The sequence below is a fragment of the Phalacrocorax aristotelis genome, chromosome 21, assembly GCF_949628215.1.
Source record: "Phalacrocorax aristotelis chromosome 21, bGulAri2.1, whole genome shotgun sequence".
Classification (NCBI taxonomy): domain Eukaryota; kingdom Metazoa; phylum Chordata; class Aves; order Suliformes; family Phalacrocoracidae; genus Phalacrocorax; species Phalacrocorax aristotelis.
Window position 1 is genome coordinate 6,227,576 of NC_134296.1, and position 20,216 is coordinate 6,247,791.

Genomic DNA, 20,216 nt, shown 5'->3' on the forward strand with positions numbered 1-20,216 from the left:
TGGCTGTGGGTGCTGGGGCTGCGGGCGCTGGGGCCCGCGTGGGACTGGGGCTGCCACCAGCCCTGCCCGCTCCCCGCTGTCACCTCCGCCATGGCGGCCCTGGGGCGTGCGGCGGGTGCTGCGCTGGGGTTCATGGCTGCGGGGAGCTGCTGCTGCTGCTCGTCCCCATGCCAGGCTGCAGCACCTGTGGGAGAGGAGGAAGTGGAGAGATCCCCCAGATGCCTTCCTCACCCGCCTTTTCCTCCTGGGGGTGAAGAAGCAGTGAAGGGGCTGCCACGGGGGGGTGCAGGTACAGCAGCAGGGGCTGCAGAGGGTCTTGGATGGCTCCCGTCAGGTCATTTGACTCCAAACCATCACTTTTGTGCTTCCCACATGTGGGGCTTTTCCCTGGGGGACTCGGGCGGAGCTCTGAGCCCTGGGCTGGGGATCCCCAAGCATCCCCCCAGGGCACGTTTGCAGCCCCTGAGCTGAGCACTGGGCCGGTGGGAGTACGGGGCCACTGCCCATGAGCTTTGCCAAACCACAGAGCAGGAAGGCTCCGAGCACAGGGTACGAAGGGCTCTTTATCTGATTGTTTCATTATACCACTCTTGGAGCCAGGGTGCTTTTTTTTCCTTTGCTCCAACTGATGGAGCTGCGTTTTCCAGCGGTGCTGACCGAACAAGCCTCGAGCTGCTGCTGCCAGAGCTGCCAAAACCTCAACCGCTGGCCGGGCTGCAGGTGTTTGCTTTGCCTGCGGCAGCCGGCTGCCTTGGAAATACACAAGGTCCCTGGGGCGAAGCGGCTGGCGGTTCTGTCCCGGTACATCCTGGGATGAGGCAGTAAGTGCTGGGGCTGGGGGTGTGGGGAGTTTAGAGGGGTGGGGGCCTTTCCTCCCCTGCTGGAAAGGGTCCCGGTGCCTCTGGGCCTCTTGGGGATGTAGAAATGTGGGGTGGGATGTGCACCACGTAATGCAGCTCAGCTCCGACCGGGCTGTGGTGCAGATGGTGGAGGTTTTGGACCAGGGTGGTGAGCTGGAGGGGGTGCCCCGATGCCCCTCTGGTTACTGGGGGCTCCTTTGGTCAACCTACATCTTCATCCCTGGCTCTCACGTAATGCTGCCTCTTGCTGGTTCCGATGGGATGGATGGGATGCAATAGGCTTTCCTCTCCCCACCTGCAGAAGCTCCCTGAGGCATTTTCTACCTACATTTGGGTGAAATTCAGCCTGAGTCTGCCCCAAAGCTCACACTCCCATGCCATTGGGTTTGGAGTGGTGCCCCAGACCCCAGGACTGCGACCAGCTGCTCGTGTGGGACCCCAGCCACTAATGGCAGAGCAGGGCTGGTCCCAGGGGCTTCCCCAGCATCTCCTCAGTCCTGAGCAGCTCATCAAAGCCATTGCTTAGAATGTTTCTCAGCCTTGGAGGGTCCTGCTTTGGCCCAGGTAAGACTTGCTTGCGCTGCCTGGGGAGCCATGGGTCTGCGCAGCCCATGCCCATGGTGCAGGGTAGCTGCTTTGGATGGACAGACCTTTTCTGTAGGTCCTGTTACATTTTTCCTTCATGCCTTTGCTTTAAGTGTCCTGCTGCTGAAGCCAGCCTTGTGAGCCCTTGCTGCTGCTGTTCAAATGTTTCCCTCCAGCTTTTGCAGAGCAGATTCGGGGGCACAGGGACAGGAACCGATGTGCGGGTGGTGGTGGGGAGGAGACGGCATCAACCCCCGGAAGGACCTGGAGCTTCAGCCTCCTCCAGCAGCTGTGGCAGTACATGTCTCCGCTCCTTTCTTCTGGCCCTGGGAGCTCTGAGTTTCTCCACGTGCCTCAACTCCTGGTGACCCTGAAACGCTAGGTTTGCCAGGGGCTTGCTGTTTCTCGCTAAACTGGGTTGTTTTTTCGATTATTTCCCCCCTGCCCTCCCCTTCCTGTTGCATATGAGGTTTAGTTGAGCCCGACATAGGGTGCTGCCAGGAGGGATGCATGCAGCAACAGCAGCAGCTCGGAGGGAGACTTTCCCTGCGGCGGCTCTGCAGGTCCCACGTGGCAGCTTCCAGCTGCGGCCGTGCGCTGGCAGCGCAGTAAAACTGTCGGCACACGTTGTGGTTTGGAGATGCACTGACTGAAAAGGTTTTGTCTTTTCAAGAAGTTAGCAAAACGCTACCACCGTGCAGCGGCGTTTGCGCCAAGTGTAAGGTTGAGAGGCTGAAAGTGGAACTCGGAGCTGCCAGGGTCTCGAGCTGAGCTGCCTCCGCCTGAAACAAACCCGCCCCTTTGCACTTACAAATGCTTAAACAAGCACTTTCTACACTCTGGTCTCTGGCAAATGGCTTGATGTTGTAGCTGTCAGGAAAAAACATTTGAGTTGTCTTAGAAAAGCCTGACAGGCTGCATCTCTTTGTGGTGCTTTTAACCCGTTTGCAAAACCTGATGTTGTGCTGTCCTTGTGCAGAGGTTTAGAAGAGCCAGGCTTTTAGCGTAGCTTTGCCCGTGGGATTGGTGGGACACGGGGTGCACCGGTGGCCCCAGCTCAGCCCTGTGGGACCGGTCACCTCCAGCATCCCGTATCACCTCTGGCGCTCTGTCCCTGAGATTTTTACGCTGTGACCACCACGATGGCCGCCTGCCTGCGGGCAGGGCAGGGCACAACGAGCCCCATGGTGGGTTTTCTAGCAGAGCAGCCTGGTGCCATTTAGGCAGCGCCCTGTCCGCTTCTGCAGCCGCTGGGGCCTGGACCTGAGCGCCTCCAGATGCTCCGCTGCAGTCCAACGGGTGGGGAAGAAATCAGGCTGGAAAGGAGCGCCGTGTTTTTCAAGGCGTAAATGATGCTGAGCTGCAGGTACAGGCGGGGGGCTGTAAACTGTCGAGGTGTCATCTCCCCTCGCCGCCGTGGGTGTGATGGAGGCAGGAGAGGCTGGAGCTGTGGGGTCTGTGGGGCTGGCACAACACCCCAAAACTAGAGTCCCATCTTTGCCTTAACTGCAAGGCTGTGCCTCGTGGATGGAGGGTGCAGGATGGCACATCGCTCCTTTTGCTTAAGAAGGTGTTTTAATGCTGGGGTGTAAGTGGTGGCACCGAACGTGTGGCACTCAAGCCGGCTCGGGAGCACTCGCCCTGTTCCTGGCAGGTACACAGGCTGCTCCGAGAAGTGCCGCCGCGGGATGCTGCCGTGCGGCTGGGCAGGAAGGAAAGAAGTCAAATCCCGCAAAGGTGCTGTGACATGGGAGCGGGAGGTGGCTGAGAAGAGGAGCTTTGGTGACCTCCTCCAATCCCACTTGCAGAAGCCAAGCAGGGAGGAGTAGTTTCTTTAGCTGCCAAGTTCCAAAACAGTGAGCTAATACCTAAAACCCTAACAGTAAATCATGTCCGTTTGCACCATGCTGTTCACTCTACTGAAGCGGAAACGTGGCGTGTACAAATATGCGCAGCACTGAGAGGTGTGAAGCACAGGCAGGTTTTTCCAGGGGCTGAGCCTGTGGCTGCTGTTAGCCCTAATGGGCTTTCACAGGTTCAATGTTTTGGAAAAAAAGGTTTTATAAACAAACGTAATCCTAGTAATGAAAACCCCGAGTTGTCTCGGGGTAGGGGGGCTGAGGTTTGGGTTTCCTTTATTACCAAGAGCCTGTTCTGGAAATCACGGTGCTTACTGACACAAATCTCAACTCCAGTGGGAAGATTTGCGGCTTGCAATGTTTTCTGCCTGTTTGGGAGGGAAGAGCAGAGCTTAGCACGCACTGATGGCCACCGAGCTGCCTGCGTTGCCCACCCAGGGTGGGGGATTGCTCCCAGGGCTGCGCCCCCCTACCCCCTCCCCTCCATTTTGGCATTGGCATTGAAGGCAGCAGCACAGAGCAGGTCTCCCAGAGGTGGCCCTGCCGCAGCTCCCCGGGTTCTCCCGCGCATCCCTGCTCCCAGCTTTGGGAGAGGAAAGGGGTGGGCATGGTGTCACCCCGTCCACCCACCACTCCTCCCTCCCTCCCCAGCAGAAATCTCTCTTGCTGCAGCACGCCAGACTCTTTCTTTCTGTCACTGCTTTCACAGTGTCTGGCTAGGTGGATTAAAAACAGAGGTCTGTTTTCTGTAAAGCTGTTGATACTAAAAGGAATAGCTGGGTCAGTGTGGGCGTTGGGTGAGAACAGAGGCTTACTCATGCAGGGCGATATTTTGTTGCTTCAGGTTTGAAAGCAAAATTTTTAGACCGATTTGTTCACAAAGCGCTGTAAATAAATAGGCTGAAGGAGAGAGGAGAGGGCAACTGTGAGCTGGGGGAATGCTTGGTGCCGTTTGCTCACCGGCGTCAGGTGAGGATGAAAAAAGCAGCGTGAAGGAATCCAGCTTTGTTTGGAGGAGACGAGACCGATGCTACGCATCGTGCTTGCGAAAAAACACTCAAAGGAGAACCAGGATATAAACCCTTCGAATAAGGCACTGATCTGGGACATGTGAGTGATGGTTGGCCATGACTCGGGGCGAGCCCTGCCAGCTGCGGTGGGAGCGGAGTACGGAAAGCTGGGGACATGGGGCAGGGCTAGCACGGGGATGCTCTGGGCAGAGCTGGGCCCAGGGAAGCAGATCTGGGTTTATGAGCACCCAACACCCCCACCCGGCGGGTGTGCATGCCCCCCACAGCTCTCTATACCCACGATACAGGTATCCTGGGCTCTCCAGCGCTTTGCTGCAGGGTTAGGTCCTCACACAGAATATACCTGAGCCTTCTGATATGGGTGGATCCCGTGTTACCTTGTGAGCCAGTTACGTACTGCCACTCTTGTCATTTCACAGTGATATTTCCAGTTCCCTCTGCCGCGTTTAGCAGATGGAGTTTTGTAGCCCTCGTGCCGCCCGTGCCAGCCCCGGCTCCGCGGCTCCCGCGCCGTGAGCAGCAGTCACTGCTGGGCTGGCAAAGAGGCTGCATCCGCACGGGCAGGTGAGCTGCTCTGCTTCCCCTGGGCTTTGTCGCATCAGAGCTTCCTCCCCTGGGGAATCTGCGGTTTGTCTCTGCAGCCAAGAGAGCCCCCCTGGGGACGGAGGATGCTGCAGTGATGGGGTGGCTAGTGGGAGGCCCAGGGCACTGGCTGCTGTGAATCTGAGCAGCTCTGGCAGCTTGTGTGCCAGGGGGAGACGGGGGCTTCGAATAAGGCTTTTTTTTTCCCCAATTTTCATGGTGAAGATGCTCTGAAACTACAAGTTATTTGGAAAGAGGTGGAAGCTGACAAGAACTGAATTTCCTCCACGGTAGCTCCAGCCAGTAAATAACAACACTGCAGTCTCTGTACACCTGTACCGATGTCACCTGGTTCATCCTGAACTTTGCTTGGCCTTAAAGGAAGGTAGAGATGGCTGATTGCAACTAGAAGCTGAAGATAAGCCACCAAGATAAAGGGCAATGAGATACACATGTGAGAGTCTCTCTTGCTAACTCTTTTTGAAATTACTTCAAGACTAACTGGAAACCAGGAGTGGTGGTGCAGACAGTGAAATCCCACACCCACCATCTGGAGCCTGGTGATGACTCTGGTGCTTTTGGGTGCCAATGACAAGCAGAGGCTGCTCTGGTGTTCCCAGGCTGCCCTGGTGTGCTTGCCCCCAGCCCAGAACGAGGGACCAGCCGACTGAGCTTCCACTGAAGCGTGCCTCAGTGTCCCTTCCTTCAGCAGCAGCAGGCTCCTCAGCCATCACTCTTACTGCTTCCCAGAACCAGGACCCACAGCTGGACACTGTCCCCAGTGCCTGCTCGTAGAGTCATCCTCCAAAGACAGCTCTCCCATCGCCCTGGGTTTGTCCTCAGCTTTGGAGAAATGTCACAGGGAGACTGCAAAGGGCATCCCTGGGCTTCAAAGGCTGCATTTTGTAGCTCTAGACACAAATGATGCCTGGGCCTGAGCAGAATGACAAAGGCAGCATGCAGCTTTCTTCCCCGAGGTTTCCCACCACCCAGGACTTGCTTCTGAACTTCATTTAAGGTCACCTGGGAGTGTTCAGGACCGCCATCCTCTTACACATTTGGGTTGTGACTGGACTCCTTGATGCCTCTTTCCTTGTTACGCCCTGTGCGGCTGTGGAACCCCTGACTCTGCCCTCCCTCCTGTGTTGCTGGCACTGGGCTGGCTTCGTTTTAGACACATCCTTGGGAGCCTCCTGCCATGGCTTGGACCTGGGCTTGGAGAGCCTTTGGGCTCTTTCTTTGGGAGAGCCTTGCGGGTAACCAGTCCTCTCCACGCCTTGTACCCAGAGCAGGCTGAGCCAGAGCCGGTCAGGAGGGCTGACTTTCGCCTCCGGGGAGCCCCAGCGGAGCTGACGCTCACGCAGCCCTCCCTTTCCCTTGTGCCGCAAGGCTGGGTGCCCTGAACAAAACACAGCCCTCCCTCCCTCGGCGTGTACTTTCACAATTGCAAACGAAAGCCCTCAAGGATCCAACTGCATCCCGAGCTGCTGTAAGCGCTGAAGGGATGTGGTTTGTGCCAATGGTTGCTTCTGATTTTGGAGCTGAAGCTGCAGAACTCCACTTGAATTTAGATTTAAGGTAACCTTTTAGCATCCTCATCCACCACGTAATCCATGTACGTACGTGCTATGACGTAGCCGCCCAATGCTTCACACAAAATCAAGGGACTGTACGTGTGACTTGCTGACTCTGAAGGAATATGTGAAAGATTCACCGCAACATTTTAGATTTTTAGTAGTTAGTAGGAAAATAAACCCTCTTTCCTCACCCCACCTTCTTATTTTTAGTAGCAAACTTCCTGCTAAGGAAAAAAAAAAATATTTCTCACTATCGAGGGGATTGGTTTTGATCAAAAGTCTGGCTTTGCTCCAGGTAGATGATCAGTATTTGCTACTACCTGAGAGATGAATCACAAAGATCTCTGTTTCCTAGCCTGTCGATGCGAGAAGTAGCTGCTGCTCTTGCAGGGACAGAGGCGAGGCCCAGAGAGCTGAGAGCACTGCATCTCCCCCTCCTCGAGATGTGGCTGCGGCGGCAGTTTGCTGCACTCCCACAGTGTTGGTCAACCCTGGACAACCCCAGAAGGACAAGCTGTCCTCGGGGCCCCTGTGGATGTGTGGGACAGGAAGGCACGTTGTGCAATTGAGACTAGAGGAGCACTAAGCCGTTGTGCATCGTTGCTAGTTTGCCAGCACCCTTCGTTTTCTAATGACAAGGATTACGATTGCGAGGAGACGTTTCTCCATGCGCGAGCTATCAGTGCTTGCAAGCCTCCTCTAAACCTAAATGAGAGCTAACTGCAATCTTCTGTTGGCCAAGTAGGCCTTGACTTAGGCTGCGTTTCTGTCGTAGGTCGGGTGGTACCCCAGGTACAGCTGATGGGATGTTGTACTAAAAAAAGCACAACTACCTGTGAAAAATCAGATGACGGTTGTATTTTTCTAAGAACTGGGATCAGGCATAGCAGAGGGTTGTCAGGATTTCCTGCTGCAGCACTTGGGACGAAGCGTGCTGGCACGGTTAAACTGCTTAATGCTAAAAAATGACAGATTAGTAAAGGATCTGTTTGCATCAGGCTTGTTTGAGCCTGGGGTTAGAGGGATTCTGCCGAGGGCTTGCTGGAGCTGGCTGTAAGATGACAGGCAATGACTGACAATTTAAACCTAGCTGTTAAAGTAAGATGCCCAGGAACAAAATGTGTTGCTCACTAACAGTAAGGTCCTCTCCAGAAATTGTCCTTCGAGGTTAGAACAGGCCCACAGGAATCCGGCTCTAGACTTCTGCAGCACCTCTTCCAACCAGGAGGGACAAAGCTGTTCCTTGCTGCTCTGAAAATCAGAGCAACTCTGGCTGACCGAGCAGTGGGAAGTTGTGAGCAGGTTAGGGAGAGGGTGTGCAAGATGTGCCAGTCGCAGCAGCTGGGGTCAGCGTTGCAACAGATTCAGGAAATGAAGTTTCAGCTCAGGGAAAAAAAAAAAATTGGCATTACTGCCAGGAAAGGAACCTCGCAGTCCAGCTCCATTGTCTGGAGTAAAGAATATTTTGTTGCTTCAGGGTGTGATGAAATGGTGGAGAGACCCTGCCAGGAAGCAAAAGGCAACAGATCACAGAAGCAGAGGTGGAAAATGAGAACTGGCTGGGTTAAACCACTGAATTGCCATCCCCGTCCAACGGAGGATTTCTACCTACATCGTGGGCTGGGATCTCCATCTCCTCCTCCATCAGAGAGCTGGGGAAGCACTCTGATTTAAGCATCTGAAGAGCCGGCAAGGATGGGAACCAATTCAACAAATTCCCTTCCTTCCTCTGCATCATCATTTAATTGCCTCAAGAGTGAGTCAGTGCATCTGTACCATGCTCTTTCACAAATCAATAGCTTGCCAGTTGGGAGAGGACACAGAAGTGTCACAGCCTTCGTGCACCTCTGTGGCATCACGTTGTCAGTCTGCTCCTTTGCCCTCCGCAGGCATCTTGTGAACCGCTCTGGGGCTGAGTTTCAGTATGAGGAGCTGAATCCTCCCCAGAGCCTCAGGACGTATCAGGATAAAGCAATTTAGCGCAAAGGGGAAAGCAAGCGGCTGCTGTTCCTGTTAGGTGGCTGCTCCTCCAGCCTGCCGTGGTATTGCTGAGGGTAACCAGTCCTCAGTCATTGTGAAACCGCTTGTGTGCAGAGGAGGCGCAGGCAGAAGGTGCTCAGCTCGGCTCCTTGGTGGGCAGTGGGGCGCTGGGGGCTCGGCTGGCGGCAGAGCCCAGCACGCCGCGGGGGGCAGGAGCTCCACTGACACCAGGCACCTTTCTGAGGTGCCCGTTCATTCCCGAATGTCTCCGCAGCCCCACACAGCCCCCATTCACCAGCTGCAGGGGCAAACGGGGGAATGGGTCGGCTTTGCTTACCCCGTAGCCCCTTTTCTCAGTTTTGCTTGCCATTCACTTTCTGCTTTAAACAGTGCCTGTGGCAGCTGCAGAAACGGTGCAATGCTTCCTCCAGATCTGTGTGCCGGGGCTGAATCTCTTCCACCCACCGCGAATGTGCCCCACCAGGACACCCCTCTCCACTGGCTGCGTGCGTAACCTGGGGAATTCGGCGATGGGGAGCCTGGGGTGCAGCTGCGGGGCCGCTCGGCTCTGGTTTCCCATCGCTGTCTTGGTGCTGGAGGTGGGTGGCTCCTGAAGCTCTGCGCTGGAGTGCTGGACCCTTACTGGTAAACAGCAGCGATGGTGAAGCAGGGTGGAAATGGCAGGGTGCAGGGCCTTACTGACAGTCAGTATGCTGTTTGCTGTTAAGGGCTTTTTTGGGGGAGTGTGTGTGAAAGTACACTTCTTTTTTCTATTGCCTTGCATCTTCCCATGCTGTTAGAGAGTAGAAGAGTTTGTGGCAGGAACCTGCAGAGCTCAGAAAAGGGCTCGGGCAAACTCTGCTGCACAGTGTTAGAGGAGAGAAAAAACGTTTATATTGGGGCAGCTGGTGAAATCCTTTCTCCTGAATAATCTGCCCTCAAACTTTAAAGCCTGCAGAAAACTGATGGTTAGGTTTGTGCAGAGGACAAAGTGCCAGTTGAACAGTTGTCTGACTTCCTACAGAAGCAAGGCCTGTCCCTATAAAACCTGTAGCTTTGCAGGGTTCCCATCCTGCAGCATACAGTGCCCTGGGGTCTGTCCCCAGAGAGGGGCGCAGGCGGGACCAGCGCCGCCAGCACCTGCCTGCCCTCGCTGAGCAGCTATTGCTGCCCCTTGAAAGCAAGGGCACCCTCTCAGCAGCCTCGTGCAATCCCTGTGGGAGCCCTGCTTGCCACCCCTGTCGACGCTGAGACCAAAAAAGGCTCCTGGTAATGCTGAGAGTGGGGCAGGGAAGCCCCCGCTGTACCACACGTGCTGGACCCCACGCTGTGGGGTGAAACGTGCATGCCCCTGCACACCCCTCGCTACGAGACAGCCGGAGCTGCTGCTCCTCCACCTTATGGGTAAAGCCAGAGCTCAAATGATTAGGCATTGGGCTTAGGTTTCACTGACTGAAATACCAAAAGTGGAGCCCTGTGGGGAGGCGTGGGGTGTGGAGGATCCCCAGGCTTGAAGGGATGCTCGGGGCTGGTGTCCTGCCCTCCGGCCATGCCCCGGCAGGTCCACGGGACACTAGCCCTGGGAGATGGAGACAAGCCTTCCCAGAAACTGGGCCCCCGAGCATCGAAAACATGCCTGTGGTGAGCACGGTGCTGGTGGCATCACAGTACCAGCTTTAGTAATCCCGCACCCTCCTGTACCCAGTATTAGTCAGGCTCTCGCCACCCAGACGCAGCTGAGATAAGAAAGTGGCAGCCTGCGAAGCCGTGGGCTGTGCCTGCTTCCCCCCACTCCCCTCGGGTAACACGTGCACCCAGCCGGGGCACGCTGCCCTGTTTTCGCTGCTCTACCTGACCTCTTTCATCACAAAAGCCCCAATTTCTGTCACATGCTGCTAAAATCTAGGACAGAGAGGCATGAGCTGCGTGGGGCTGAGTGGTACAGCCACTTAAAATTAAATAACAAATGTTAACTGTAACCACAACCGAAATCAGGAAAGTTCTGAAAGCTTTTGCAATTTAAAAATAGTTAAAACAGAGTTTACTTGTTTTGATTTTGTCCCTTCAGTGCTTAAGGTTCCTCGTATCGCTAACAGCTGGGTCCCTGATCCTCGTGGCACCCTGGGAGGCTGAAGGGTCCAGGAGAAGGTGCTCGTCTTCCTCGTGCCAAGAGACACGATTTTTTTTTTCCTGTTACAAGAGGTCAGCGGGGTTTTGTTCCTTGTGCCCAGCCCGCGAGAGGAGACATCTGCGCCTGCCTTGCTGCGTTCAGGAGACACTTCCACCAGTTCAGCTGGGATCAGCTCATCTGCCCTCCCCGTGTCGGCCAACGGGAGACGACTAAGTGGTTTAATTACTTTCTTGACAGCAAGTATATACTGTCCAGCACCAGGGTGCTTACGGCTTTCAGGAAAGTTTCTATACAGAAAACAGAAAAAAGCAGAAGAAACGGCTCCTTCGGGCAGCAAATGCTCTCGTGTGTTGCCGTTCTTGGCAAGTTCCTTATTTTAAGTGAAACTTGCTTATGTGCTGGGGAGCAGCTGATGCTTGGGCACTTTTGGAGGGCTCAGGAGTTTCATCCACATGCGCATGTGCTTGTGCATAAGTTGCAGCAGTTAAACTAAAGCACTTGTGAAATGACTAACAGTTTTCCCCGTGCAAACCTGGCATCCGCGGGGTTTGTGGGTGCCAATACCCACGCTCTGGCTGGGTATTGCATCTTCCTGCGAGCCAGGATTCTCTCTGATGGGGGAAAAATAAAAGTGGAAGGAGTGACTGCCTGCACTGCGGCACCTCGCACACGCCATGCCGCTGGCAGCGGGGTCGATGGCCAGCGCGCCTGCTCCGGCACTGGCTGGCAGTGATTCATCTGCTGCGGCTCAGCTGGTTTCACCATGAAAACCCCTGCCTGCGTGGCAGCGTGGTTAGGCAAGCCTGGACTTCGCCGGCCGCAGTGGGTTGTTCCCGTCTGCTGGTCGTGTGCCACGGAGCCCACTCGGGGCTCGCTGCCCTGCACAGGGCTGTCAGGAATGTGTGGCTTTAACCGCAGAAGGAGGTTCTGTTGAGTGAGCACTGACTGGACTTTCTGAAGGGGAAAATGAAAATCAGGCGGTGGTCCTTGGTGCAGTGGTGTTGACTGATGGGCTGTGCAGGAGGCAGAAATGGGATTAGTGTTGGCCGTGTTATGCCAGGCTGGATCAGCCACGCCGTTCCCAGTGGGTTTGTTTCTGACCTGATGGTGATGCTCTTTCAAGAGCAGAGCAGCTGCCCCTCAGGAACGGAGGGTCTGATAATCCTTCCCTGTATTTAGACAGAATCTCCAATTCTTTCTTCTAGGGTTTAACTATTAAACATTGGTTTTTTTTTTAAACCCCAGAAGTGGCTTAACCTCATGCAGCCGCACCAGACGGAAACCTTTGCGGCACTAACGTCGCCCGGTTGAGACGTGGTGTTTGGCCCGGTGAGAATCTCAACCTTGCTTAGGCAGGCAGGAGTGGCCGAGGCTGGGCGAGTGACTCAGGCTCCCAGGTGCCGGGGCTGCTGATCAGACAGTGAGCTGAGCTCTCAGGAAGAAGATACCCAACAAGGAAACCATTTGCTTCTGTGGGATAAAAAAAAAACAGAAAACCACTGCCTCTGATCTATGCGACAGTCTTGTGCTGTTACTGTAACACCCAGACTGACACCGAGATTGGCAAGAACTGCATCAGCACTAAGCGATGGGGGATAATGCGCTCCACCGGTGCACGCAGCCTCCCGCCGCGGCAGCTTGCGGCATTGCCTGAGAAGCAGAAGGTTGCACATGGAAGAGGTGTGTAGGGGAGCACTGTCCCTTGCAGAGGGGATGCTGTGCCTGGGGTCTCGTCCTGCGCTCGCGCGGCCCTGCTGGGGTCCAGCTCAGCAGAGGCTGAGCCCTAGCCCAGCGCTCCAGATCTCCCCTCAGCTCATCTCACCCACCACTGCTTCAGTCGGCTTTGATGGCGTGCGCAGAGCTCACGCTGCGATGGCACCACGCTACTCTAGCAGAAGACCACTTTGTTGTTGTTGTTTTTATTTTTTCCCCCCAAACACTGATGTTTTTGGCATGTTAGTTGGTGTTGGGACCCAAGGGGGTCCGCAGAGCTGCCCCCCCACACCCAACACGTGCAGCGGGTGTCAGCTCAGGGTGTAGCCTGGCAAGATGCTGCGAGCAGGGAGCTGGGTGATGCTGGTGCTGTGACTCTGGTTTGAGGTAGGTGTCATGAGTCACACGGGTGACCTGTAACAGTGCCTTGGGTGTCTCAACTCTGAAGGTTGCCCTTTGGGTTGGGTTTTTTCCCCCACCTTTTTTTTTTTTTTCCTTTTTTTTCTTTAAGCAGTGCATCCTGGCAGGATAGGGCTGGCCTGGCAACGGGAAAAAGGATGCTTGAGGACATGGCCAGAAATGAATCATGGTGATTGCTTCTCTGCTGGAAATGTCATTTCTCCATGGTAGAGTCTGTCTCTGGTTGCCCAGGCAGCTTCTGCTGGGATTTCCAGAGCACCCTTCCTAAAGCTTCTTGGAGATGATACATATGTTTAGTCAGAGGTGTGTTTACGTGCTTTTGCCCACCAGAGCTGCGTCATGACGCAAACATCCCCGTGTCTTGGTGACAAACGGCACAGACTTCTTTGTACGTGGCTTGCATGGCGATCTAGCATCGAATGTCCCCTGGCTCTTGTTTCTCTCTCCCTTGAGCGAACCCTGGCTCCTGGCTGGGAGCCCCGCCACACCTTGCCGGAGTCCCTCCACCTTCTCAACCCAGTTTCGGAGGAGCAGAGCTGCCTCTCCCCGCTCTGCCAGCTCCTCTCGCACACCGACGCCCCTGCCAGCAGGCAGCCATCCCGTCCAGGTTGCTGACTTGCTCTGCCTCCATTTTCTTCTCAATCAAACGACTCCTTGTAGCATCAGGTAACTGGAAACCTTCGTTCTCCATACAGCAAGAGGCATCCCATCTGCTTCCTTCCTGTGGTTATTTTAACCAGAGTGAGTGAGCTTTACTGAAAAACTCACCACAGCTGAGCTGACACTGCCCTTTTCTCCACGCAGGGCAGAGCTCAGGCACAAGTTTCATTCACAAGGGCCCTTGGCCTCCTGTCTTGACCTGTTGACATGGGCTCTGAGAGCTGTTTCCTACCTCCCCATGGAAGAAAAGTTATGTAAAAGGGATGAAAATGCATGCCGAGGGGTCAGGAGAACACGTGGACCAGATCTGCCCGGGGTGAAGCTTCAAGCAATGGTCACAAGTGCAGGTTTTACTAAGAACACAAATAATCTCGTGGGCAAATTCAGCGGTTCCACTGACCGATACCAGGCTGAAGTCTGGGCAGAAATAGACTTAGAAATTGTCATTAACTGAAAATATTTTGTTTCTAATGCAGTGAGGAAAGAAACCCCAGCTGCCAATAAACACCTGGACTCTGCTGCACGTGCAAGTAAAGGGCTAAGAGCAGTGAAAGCTAAAGGGGCTGGAAAGTGAAACAGCAATGGGGCCAGGTGGGTGCCCACCAGCAGCCGCCTGGGCTCTCGGTGTGAGCTGGCGTTTGGAAATGGTTGTGCTGGTTGAGCTCTGGGTTTATTCGTAACAGAGCTTTAAATGCCAGCTCGGTTTTGTTTGGGACTCAACTGCTGTGCGTATGGATCCATGTGCATAGATACATAATCCCCAGCCTGAGGAAAAGCAAACAGTTCTGTTGTTAATTTGTATTAGCCTCGTTTTTAGCTGGTAGGTACTATCTGATCTAGGATCAAGGCCTCATCCTGACTGAGAACAAATATGAAGTTAAAAACAACTCAGTAGATAAAGAGGCAGAAGCGCTATCTCCTGTAAACCAGGGGAAGGGAGACGCAGGGATGTTAAAGCCCTGCTGATTATCAACGACATTCGGGCACGTAACCGGTTATTTAACTGTAATTGCTGCTCCGAAAAGGGCAATGGCTGAAACACTTTACTGTTGGAGGCTGAAGAGGCTGGAGTGACCCACGGAGTACCTTGGGGCCAGCATTTCTCTACTGTAAGAAATCGCTGGCGGGTATTTTGTTCTGGCAAAATTTGTCAGAAATTTGCATGTCAATGTGAGGACCTCAGGTCTTTGCACTTCCCTGGCCGTTAATGCATGCAGCGCATCCTCAGCGGCCCTCCTCGCCTGGATCCGTGCCCGCTGGGCTCTTCCCCAGCACAGTGACACTGGGCACGGCATCTATGTGCTGGTGCTGATTTACAGCCCTGTTAACAACGTGCAAGAACAGAACAGAGGCTTTATTCATTAGGAGGTCTTTATTAGAGAGAAAAAAGATTTCTTTTCATACAGATAAAATGCAAAAGTTCACACAGTGACAGAAGCTGTGGCCAAGGCACGGTGTCCCCACCAGCGTGACTGCCCCAGGAACGGAGCTGCTGAAGCTCTTGGCTCTCGCCGTGGCTCTGGGGCCGTCCTTGCTTCTCTACAACATCCAAGCCAAGGCGTTTGGTGGAAAAATGAGTACAGAGCCAGCTCAGCAGGAGCTTAACATGCCGTGGTAAGAAGCTTCAGTTGTGTTTTACAGTGTTCGGCTCCCACGCTGCCCTTGAGCCAATGCCACCCAACTGATCTCAGTGGAAGGAGCGACCCACATTCCTGCTTTGGGGCCACCCTTGCTCTGGGATAACCAGTTCCCATGCGGGCAGGCTGCCAGCAGGAATGCCCTTCTGTCACCATAAATGTACAAATACAATAAATCAAGTACAAACAGCCTCTCTTCGGTGGTAACTTACAAAGCCAACAACAAACTGACTGTGTTTCATCACACTGTGCCCTAGTACTTCTAAATATTAGAAGCAAATGCCTCCTTGTTATGACACTTTCCTCTGGCTGTAGCACTCACGGGGGCACGCGGAAGGGGAGCCTGAAAAGCAGCAGCCCACGGGGGCCCCGAAGCTGCTCTCTGCAGCCTTCGCCCTGCAGCACGTGTCTGCTGCAGCTCCTCGTGTGCAGGATGAGAAATAACACAAACCCGAATATTGTCAGTGCTGCGTGCAGCTTTATGAATTTGAATGCAAATTACCCAACCCACCTTAAAATGGTGGTTAATTAACTTCTAAAAAAAAAAAAAAAAGCAACCAACAAAACAGTGAGTAAAACCCAATCAAAGACTGGAAAATACTAAATAAACTTTCAAAAGTGCAGAGTGGCTGACCGAGCAGCTCTCAAAGTCACTCGTTAACAACATTTAAGTCAAGTTCTATTAGAACCAAACATTTAATTCCTGCTACTACTTTTTCTTTAACCTGAAGCAAAATATAGGCTGAAGTCTAGAGGTGGGGTTAACTGATCTATTGCTGTGGCCTGAGCACGTGCTGTTCAGTGGAGTGCAGGTCCTCCTCCTCTTCCTCCTCCACTTTGCTTTCCAAGCACAGGAGAAAAGAATACCCTTGGTTACATTTATGGCTGCTTTGCTCAATGCAAGGCATGGAATAATTTTGAATATTTCAGTGCCTAATTCCAAGTGCACAATCAGAGGGAGTACAGGGTTATGCAGAAAAAAGTTTGATTGCATAAACAGAGGGATGGAACAGGAGGAGAGTGCTTTGCTGAACTCAGGGCGGGAATTGCTCCTGATCAGGCAACCATGCTCAGTGAAACTGCATCAGGATAAGCTCTGCTCCCCAGAAAAATGCTGCTTTGGGTGTTCTGAAGCTGTGAATAAAATAGCACTATCATAGACAGTACTAGAATATTGAACAATAAATAGTATTTTCCAAGCTCATCACACTTTTCTTTAAAGCATACTGTAAACATAAATACTGAGGTATTAGAAGTAATAAATATTAAATTCAGTTGTTAAAAAACCCCCACTTTTAAATATAATAGTAGAAGTTACTGACTGTAATTCTTGACTTGAACCCTAAGATAACTTAATCTCTTGTGTGCTCTTGCAGCCTAAAGTGATTTCTGAAAAAATAGCTGGATTTTGTGCGAAAGGTGCAGACCCGGGGGCGTTTTCACTTCCTTCTCTTCATCAGCAAGTACTCTTCGATGTAGTTGATGAAAATGTCAAACTCTCCCATGGCCTTGTAGATGCCGTTCTCGTTCATCTGCAGGTGAAAGCCACTCCGTTTAAGTCTGAATGTGACTATATATGTGATGTACAATCACTAGACATATTTTCCTTCCTCCATCATCTCCAGCTTTTCTGCCCAGCCCCTCAGGAGAACGTGCTGGCTGCTCCTCCAAGCATTGCTTGCTGGATTTCTCTGCCTTAGGTATGTATATAATTAAAGACTTCCTTGGATTCTGTTCTCTGTCCTAAGTTGAAGCCGGCATTAAAACCCACTGCCTCGCCTGGGGCGGTGGGTTCCTCCCAACCTCAGCGTGGCCACGCGAGAGGGGACCTTACCTCATCAAACTTCTCCCTAATGTGCTTTATGGTTTTGCTCTTCTTCTCGCACGTGAAGAATCTGTGCTGCGAAGGGATGAGAACAACAGCGTCAACCACACGGGTTTCCTTCCCGGGGTGCGCGGCGGCGGCTCTCCCCTCGTCACTGCCGCCCCGCCGCTCTCCACCTTCCCCTTCCCCACGTGGGGCCATGGGGCTCTCCGGGGCTGCAACCGCCGCTGCTTTGCACTGTGTGCTGGCGAAACGAGCACGGCGCGACCCGAGCACGGCCCCTGAGCCCTTTCCCAGCGCCGTGCCCGTTGCCACCGGCCCCGGGGCTGGACAAGGGGGGCCCCGTGGCACGCTCTGCCCAGGGCAGGGTTCGCCCCATCTGACTCAGCCGCTGGCAGGTGATGGGGTCACGGCATCATCACGGAGCCGTGCTGCTCCAACACCCAGGTAAGGGACAGCCCTTCCGCCCTCCCTCCCCTTATGCCTCCAGCCAGACTATGTTGGGCGGGGCTGGCTGAAAATAAGTGGTGCCTCTGAATCACCGGTATTTAACGGATGAAAACCTGGAGAGCAGGGACTAGGAGAAACCCCATCCTTATGGGTACTGCCTGCCCAGAACCCTGCTCCTCCACACCATCCCGACACCCACGCTTCTGCTCTGGGGAGACCCAGCACCCGCTCCCCTCCCTGCTGCTGGTCTGGGACTGCCCCTGCCTCGCTGGAGCACTGATTTCATCCCCCTCCCGCCCCGTGATGCTGAGCCCCACTCACACAGCGCGTCATCGTTGCCTTCAGGTTCAGCAGCAGGTTGCCCAGGTCGTCCATGCTCTGCTGGTGGTCCGTGCTGGTCCTCATGGCGCTGGGCAGGACCTCCTCCATGTAGAACCGCATCATCTCCGACACTGACTGGCAGCCGAAGCTCCCCTGGGCGATAGGAGGTAACCGCGTTGGGGCCGGCCACAAGCACCGACGCGTGTGGGTGTTTTTAAAAACCAAAATCACAGTGGTGGTCAGGGCACGCGCAGCATTTTAGCATTGCTTGCTGCTGCTGCAATGTGGGGGGGTACCATGCATCAGCCCTGCCGCAGACACATGTGTTACTGCTTGGCTGGAGAACTGACCTTGTCTGACATTGAAAACACCCCAATTTACAATCTGCTGCCTTTCTTACAAAACACTGGCTGAAGGAGAAGGGACTTAGATAAGAATTAGAATTCTTACCTTAAATTCATCTAGCAGTTCAGGCCTGAGCAGCTGGACGCTAAGTTCATCATCTTTTGATTGCTGTAGAAGGATGCAATGGAAACATGAGCTTAGGCAGGCATCAACGCTCCCTTTCCCTTTGCCCTACTGAATGATCGTTTTCATTGTTTGTAATTATGGTCCCACCGAAGCGAAGGCAAAAAGCACCCGGCACACTCGTGCACGGTACCGTAACACCAGTTACGGGAGTCGCCCATTCTTTGGTCTGTAATCTTGCAGTGAAACTGCCGTTAGGTCAAGACAGCGAGATAGTGAAATCACAAACTTCAGTACCACCGATTTCGTTAATGTGAAACTCCTCCCGCCGCTGCCAGCGCTGCACGCTCGCTTCAGCTGCGGAGGGTGTTTATGTAAGAGCGCTGATGCAAACTGCACTGCTCTTCACTTGGGTGGCAAAGGTACGGCAGGCCCTGGAGCGAGGTGTCCACCCCAGCCGGGCTGCCCGCGGGCTCGCCGGGGCGGGAGGGTTTAATCTCTCCTGGTTTTGTTACCTCTGTAAGTCTCCAGTCAACAGGGGAAAAGGGGTCTGCAAAGGGTGTTTGTTCTTGAGGTGCCTCTGTTTCACCATCGGCTCTGGAAGAGCAGAGCACTGCAGCAGGGTGGGCTGGCACAAGCCAAAGCATCACCCCATGGCACCAAGGTACCAAAGCTTTCCTGGGAGGTTAAAAATATTCCTTTCCAACATTAACTGGGAGATTTACAGCAAGCTTTAAATTTAGAGTCTTGACTGTGTTCATTTGACAATAGATACAAGTCATGACTTTAGCCTGAGATTTAATCTGGAGAATTAGCTTGTTCTATTGCTAAAACACTGACATTAACTAAGATAGTAACACAGATGTGACCAACCATCTCTAGCAGTACTGATGCAATGACAACTGCTCTGAGTATATCTTGTGCTGCTTTCTCACCAACCCCGAGGCTCCCGTTAACTGCGATGCGAAGCAGTGACCTTTTGCAGGCACTGCAGCAAGCGCTAGGTACTGTAGATTTTCTCCAGTCATAAAATACCATGTTCAGGCTTTTGTGGTTCTTTCAAAGAAAAAGTCTGTAGGAAAAGGTTTCCCTTTTCATCTAGAGTTGACTTCAGCAAGGCTGGACTTCATTGCCCTGAAGAAGGGACTGCTTCCTTCCTACCAATTCAGTGAATAACTTGGTCTGCAACATTCAGGGGGAAGTCTGGCTAGGAAGGTTCACAAAGATGCGTTATGAAATCTCTCGAGTTCATTGTAACTAAAACTAGGAAGAAAAAACCCTTGCACGTTGCCTTTTAGCAAGCAATGAAACTGACCTTCTTGTGCTCACCCCTGTCAGCCCATAGCATAATACGCAGCCAAATCATTTCTGCTGGGAGGAAGCTGCCTTCCCCCTCATCCAAATTACTGAACTTTGCAAAAAAAAAAAACCAACAACAAAAAAAAAAAACCAAAAAAAGTAAAACGAGAAGGAGAGACTAGGAGGGTTATACTTACAAAATACTCCTTAATTTCCTCAAACTTGATCCTCATCTCTTTGAGCTTTGCAGGCAGGAGCTCGGAGAAGTGGAGGCAGCTGGGCTCGGTGCGCGAGCACCTGGCAGGCAGGGTGCTGGCAGCCAGGAGCAGCAAGACCAGGGCTGAGCAGGTTTGCATGCTGTGAAAGTTTGCTGCTTGCCTCTCGGTCCAGCTGTCAGCTGAATTTCACAGGAGGGTAAAAAGCAGATCTGCAGCCTTTACCTTGATGGAGCCCCTAATTTATACTCTCAAAACATCGCTCAATTTCCTCTCCCCATTTCCTGACGAGCAATATTGGGGTTTTAAGTCATTCATTAAAACCAAATGTCACTCGGGTTTCCCGTCAACTTGGGTTTCCTGTTCTCTTGACCCCCCTCCTCTCCTCACACCCCATCAAATCTTTTGTGCTTAGACTCTGCATTTTTTTTTCATTGCTTGCTTCTTGTAAATTTAAATGTGGCTAAAGAGGAAAGCTTCAGATATAACGTGGAGAAGAAAAGGTGCTGTGTGAGGTTACTTCTGCATTCTCACAGTTGCTTTTTATTTTTAGATGAACGTCCTATTGTTAGGGGAAAAAAAGTGTTTCTATTTTTAAACCTC

At 53.1% G+C, this 20,216-nt stretch overlaps 1 protein-coding gene across 1 annotated transcript; it reads right to left on the bottom strand.

Annotated features, from left to right (window-relative positions):
- Positions 1-14,767: 14,767 nt before the first annotated feature.
- On the bottom strand, positions 14,768-19,844 carry IL10 (interleukin 10). Its single transcript, XM_075115341.1, has 5 exons — positions 19,596-19,844; positions 18,082-18,144; positions 17,632-17,784; positions 16,870-16,935; positions 14,768-16,567 (listed from the first exon to the last, which is right to left on the bottom strand). The coding sequence occupies exons 1-5, from the start codon at positions 19,752-19,754 to the stop codon at positions 16,475-16,477; spliced, it is 534 nt and encodes a 177-aa protein (XP_074971442.1). The 5' UTR covers positions 19,755-19,844; the 3' UTR covers positions 14,768-16,474.
- Between the last annotated feature and the right edge of the window lie 372 nt (positions 19,845-20,216).

Excerpts from the sequence above, each read along its gene's own strand:
- IL10 (XM_075115341.1), bottom strand. The coding sequence starts at position 19,754 with ATGCAAACCTGCTCAGCCCTGGTCTTGCTGCTCCTGGCTGCCAGCACC. Across the intron at positions 18,145-19,595 it reads AGGAAATTAAGGAGTATTTT|CAATCAAAAGATGATGAACT; the intron begins GTAAGTATAACC and ends ATCCTTCTACAG. Across the intron at positions 16,568-16,869 it reads TTAGGGAGAAGTTTGATGAG|ATGAACGAGAACGGCATCTA; the intron begins GTAAGGTCCCCT and ends TTTCACCTGCAG.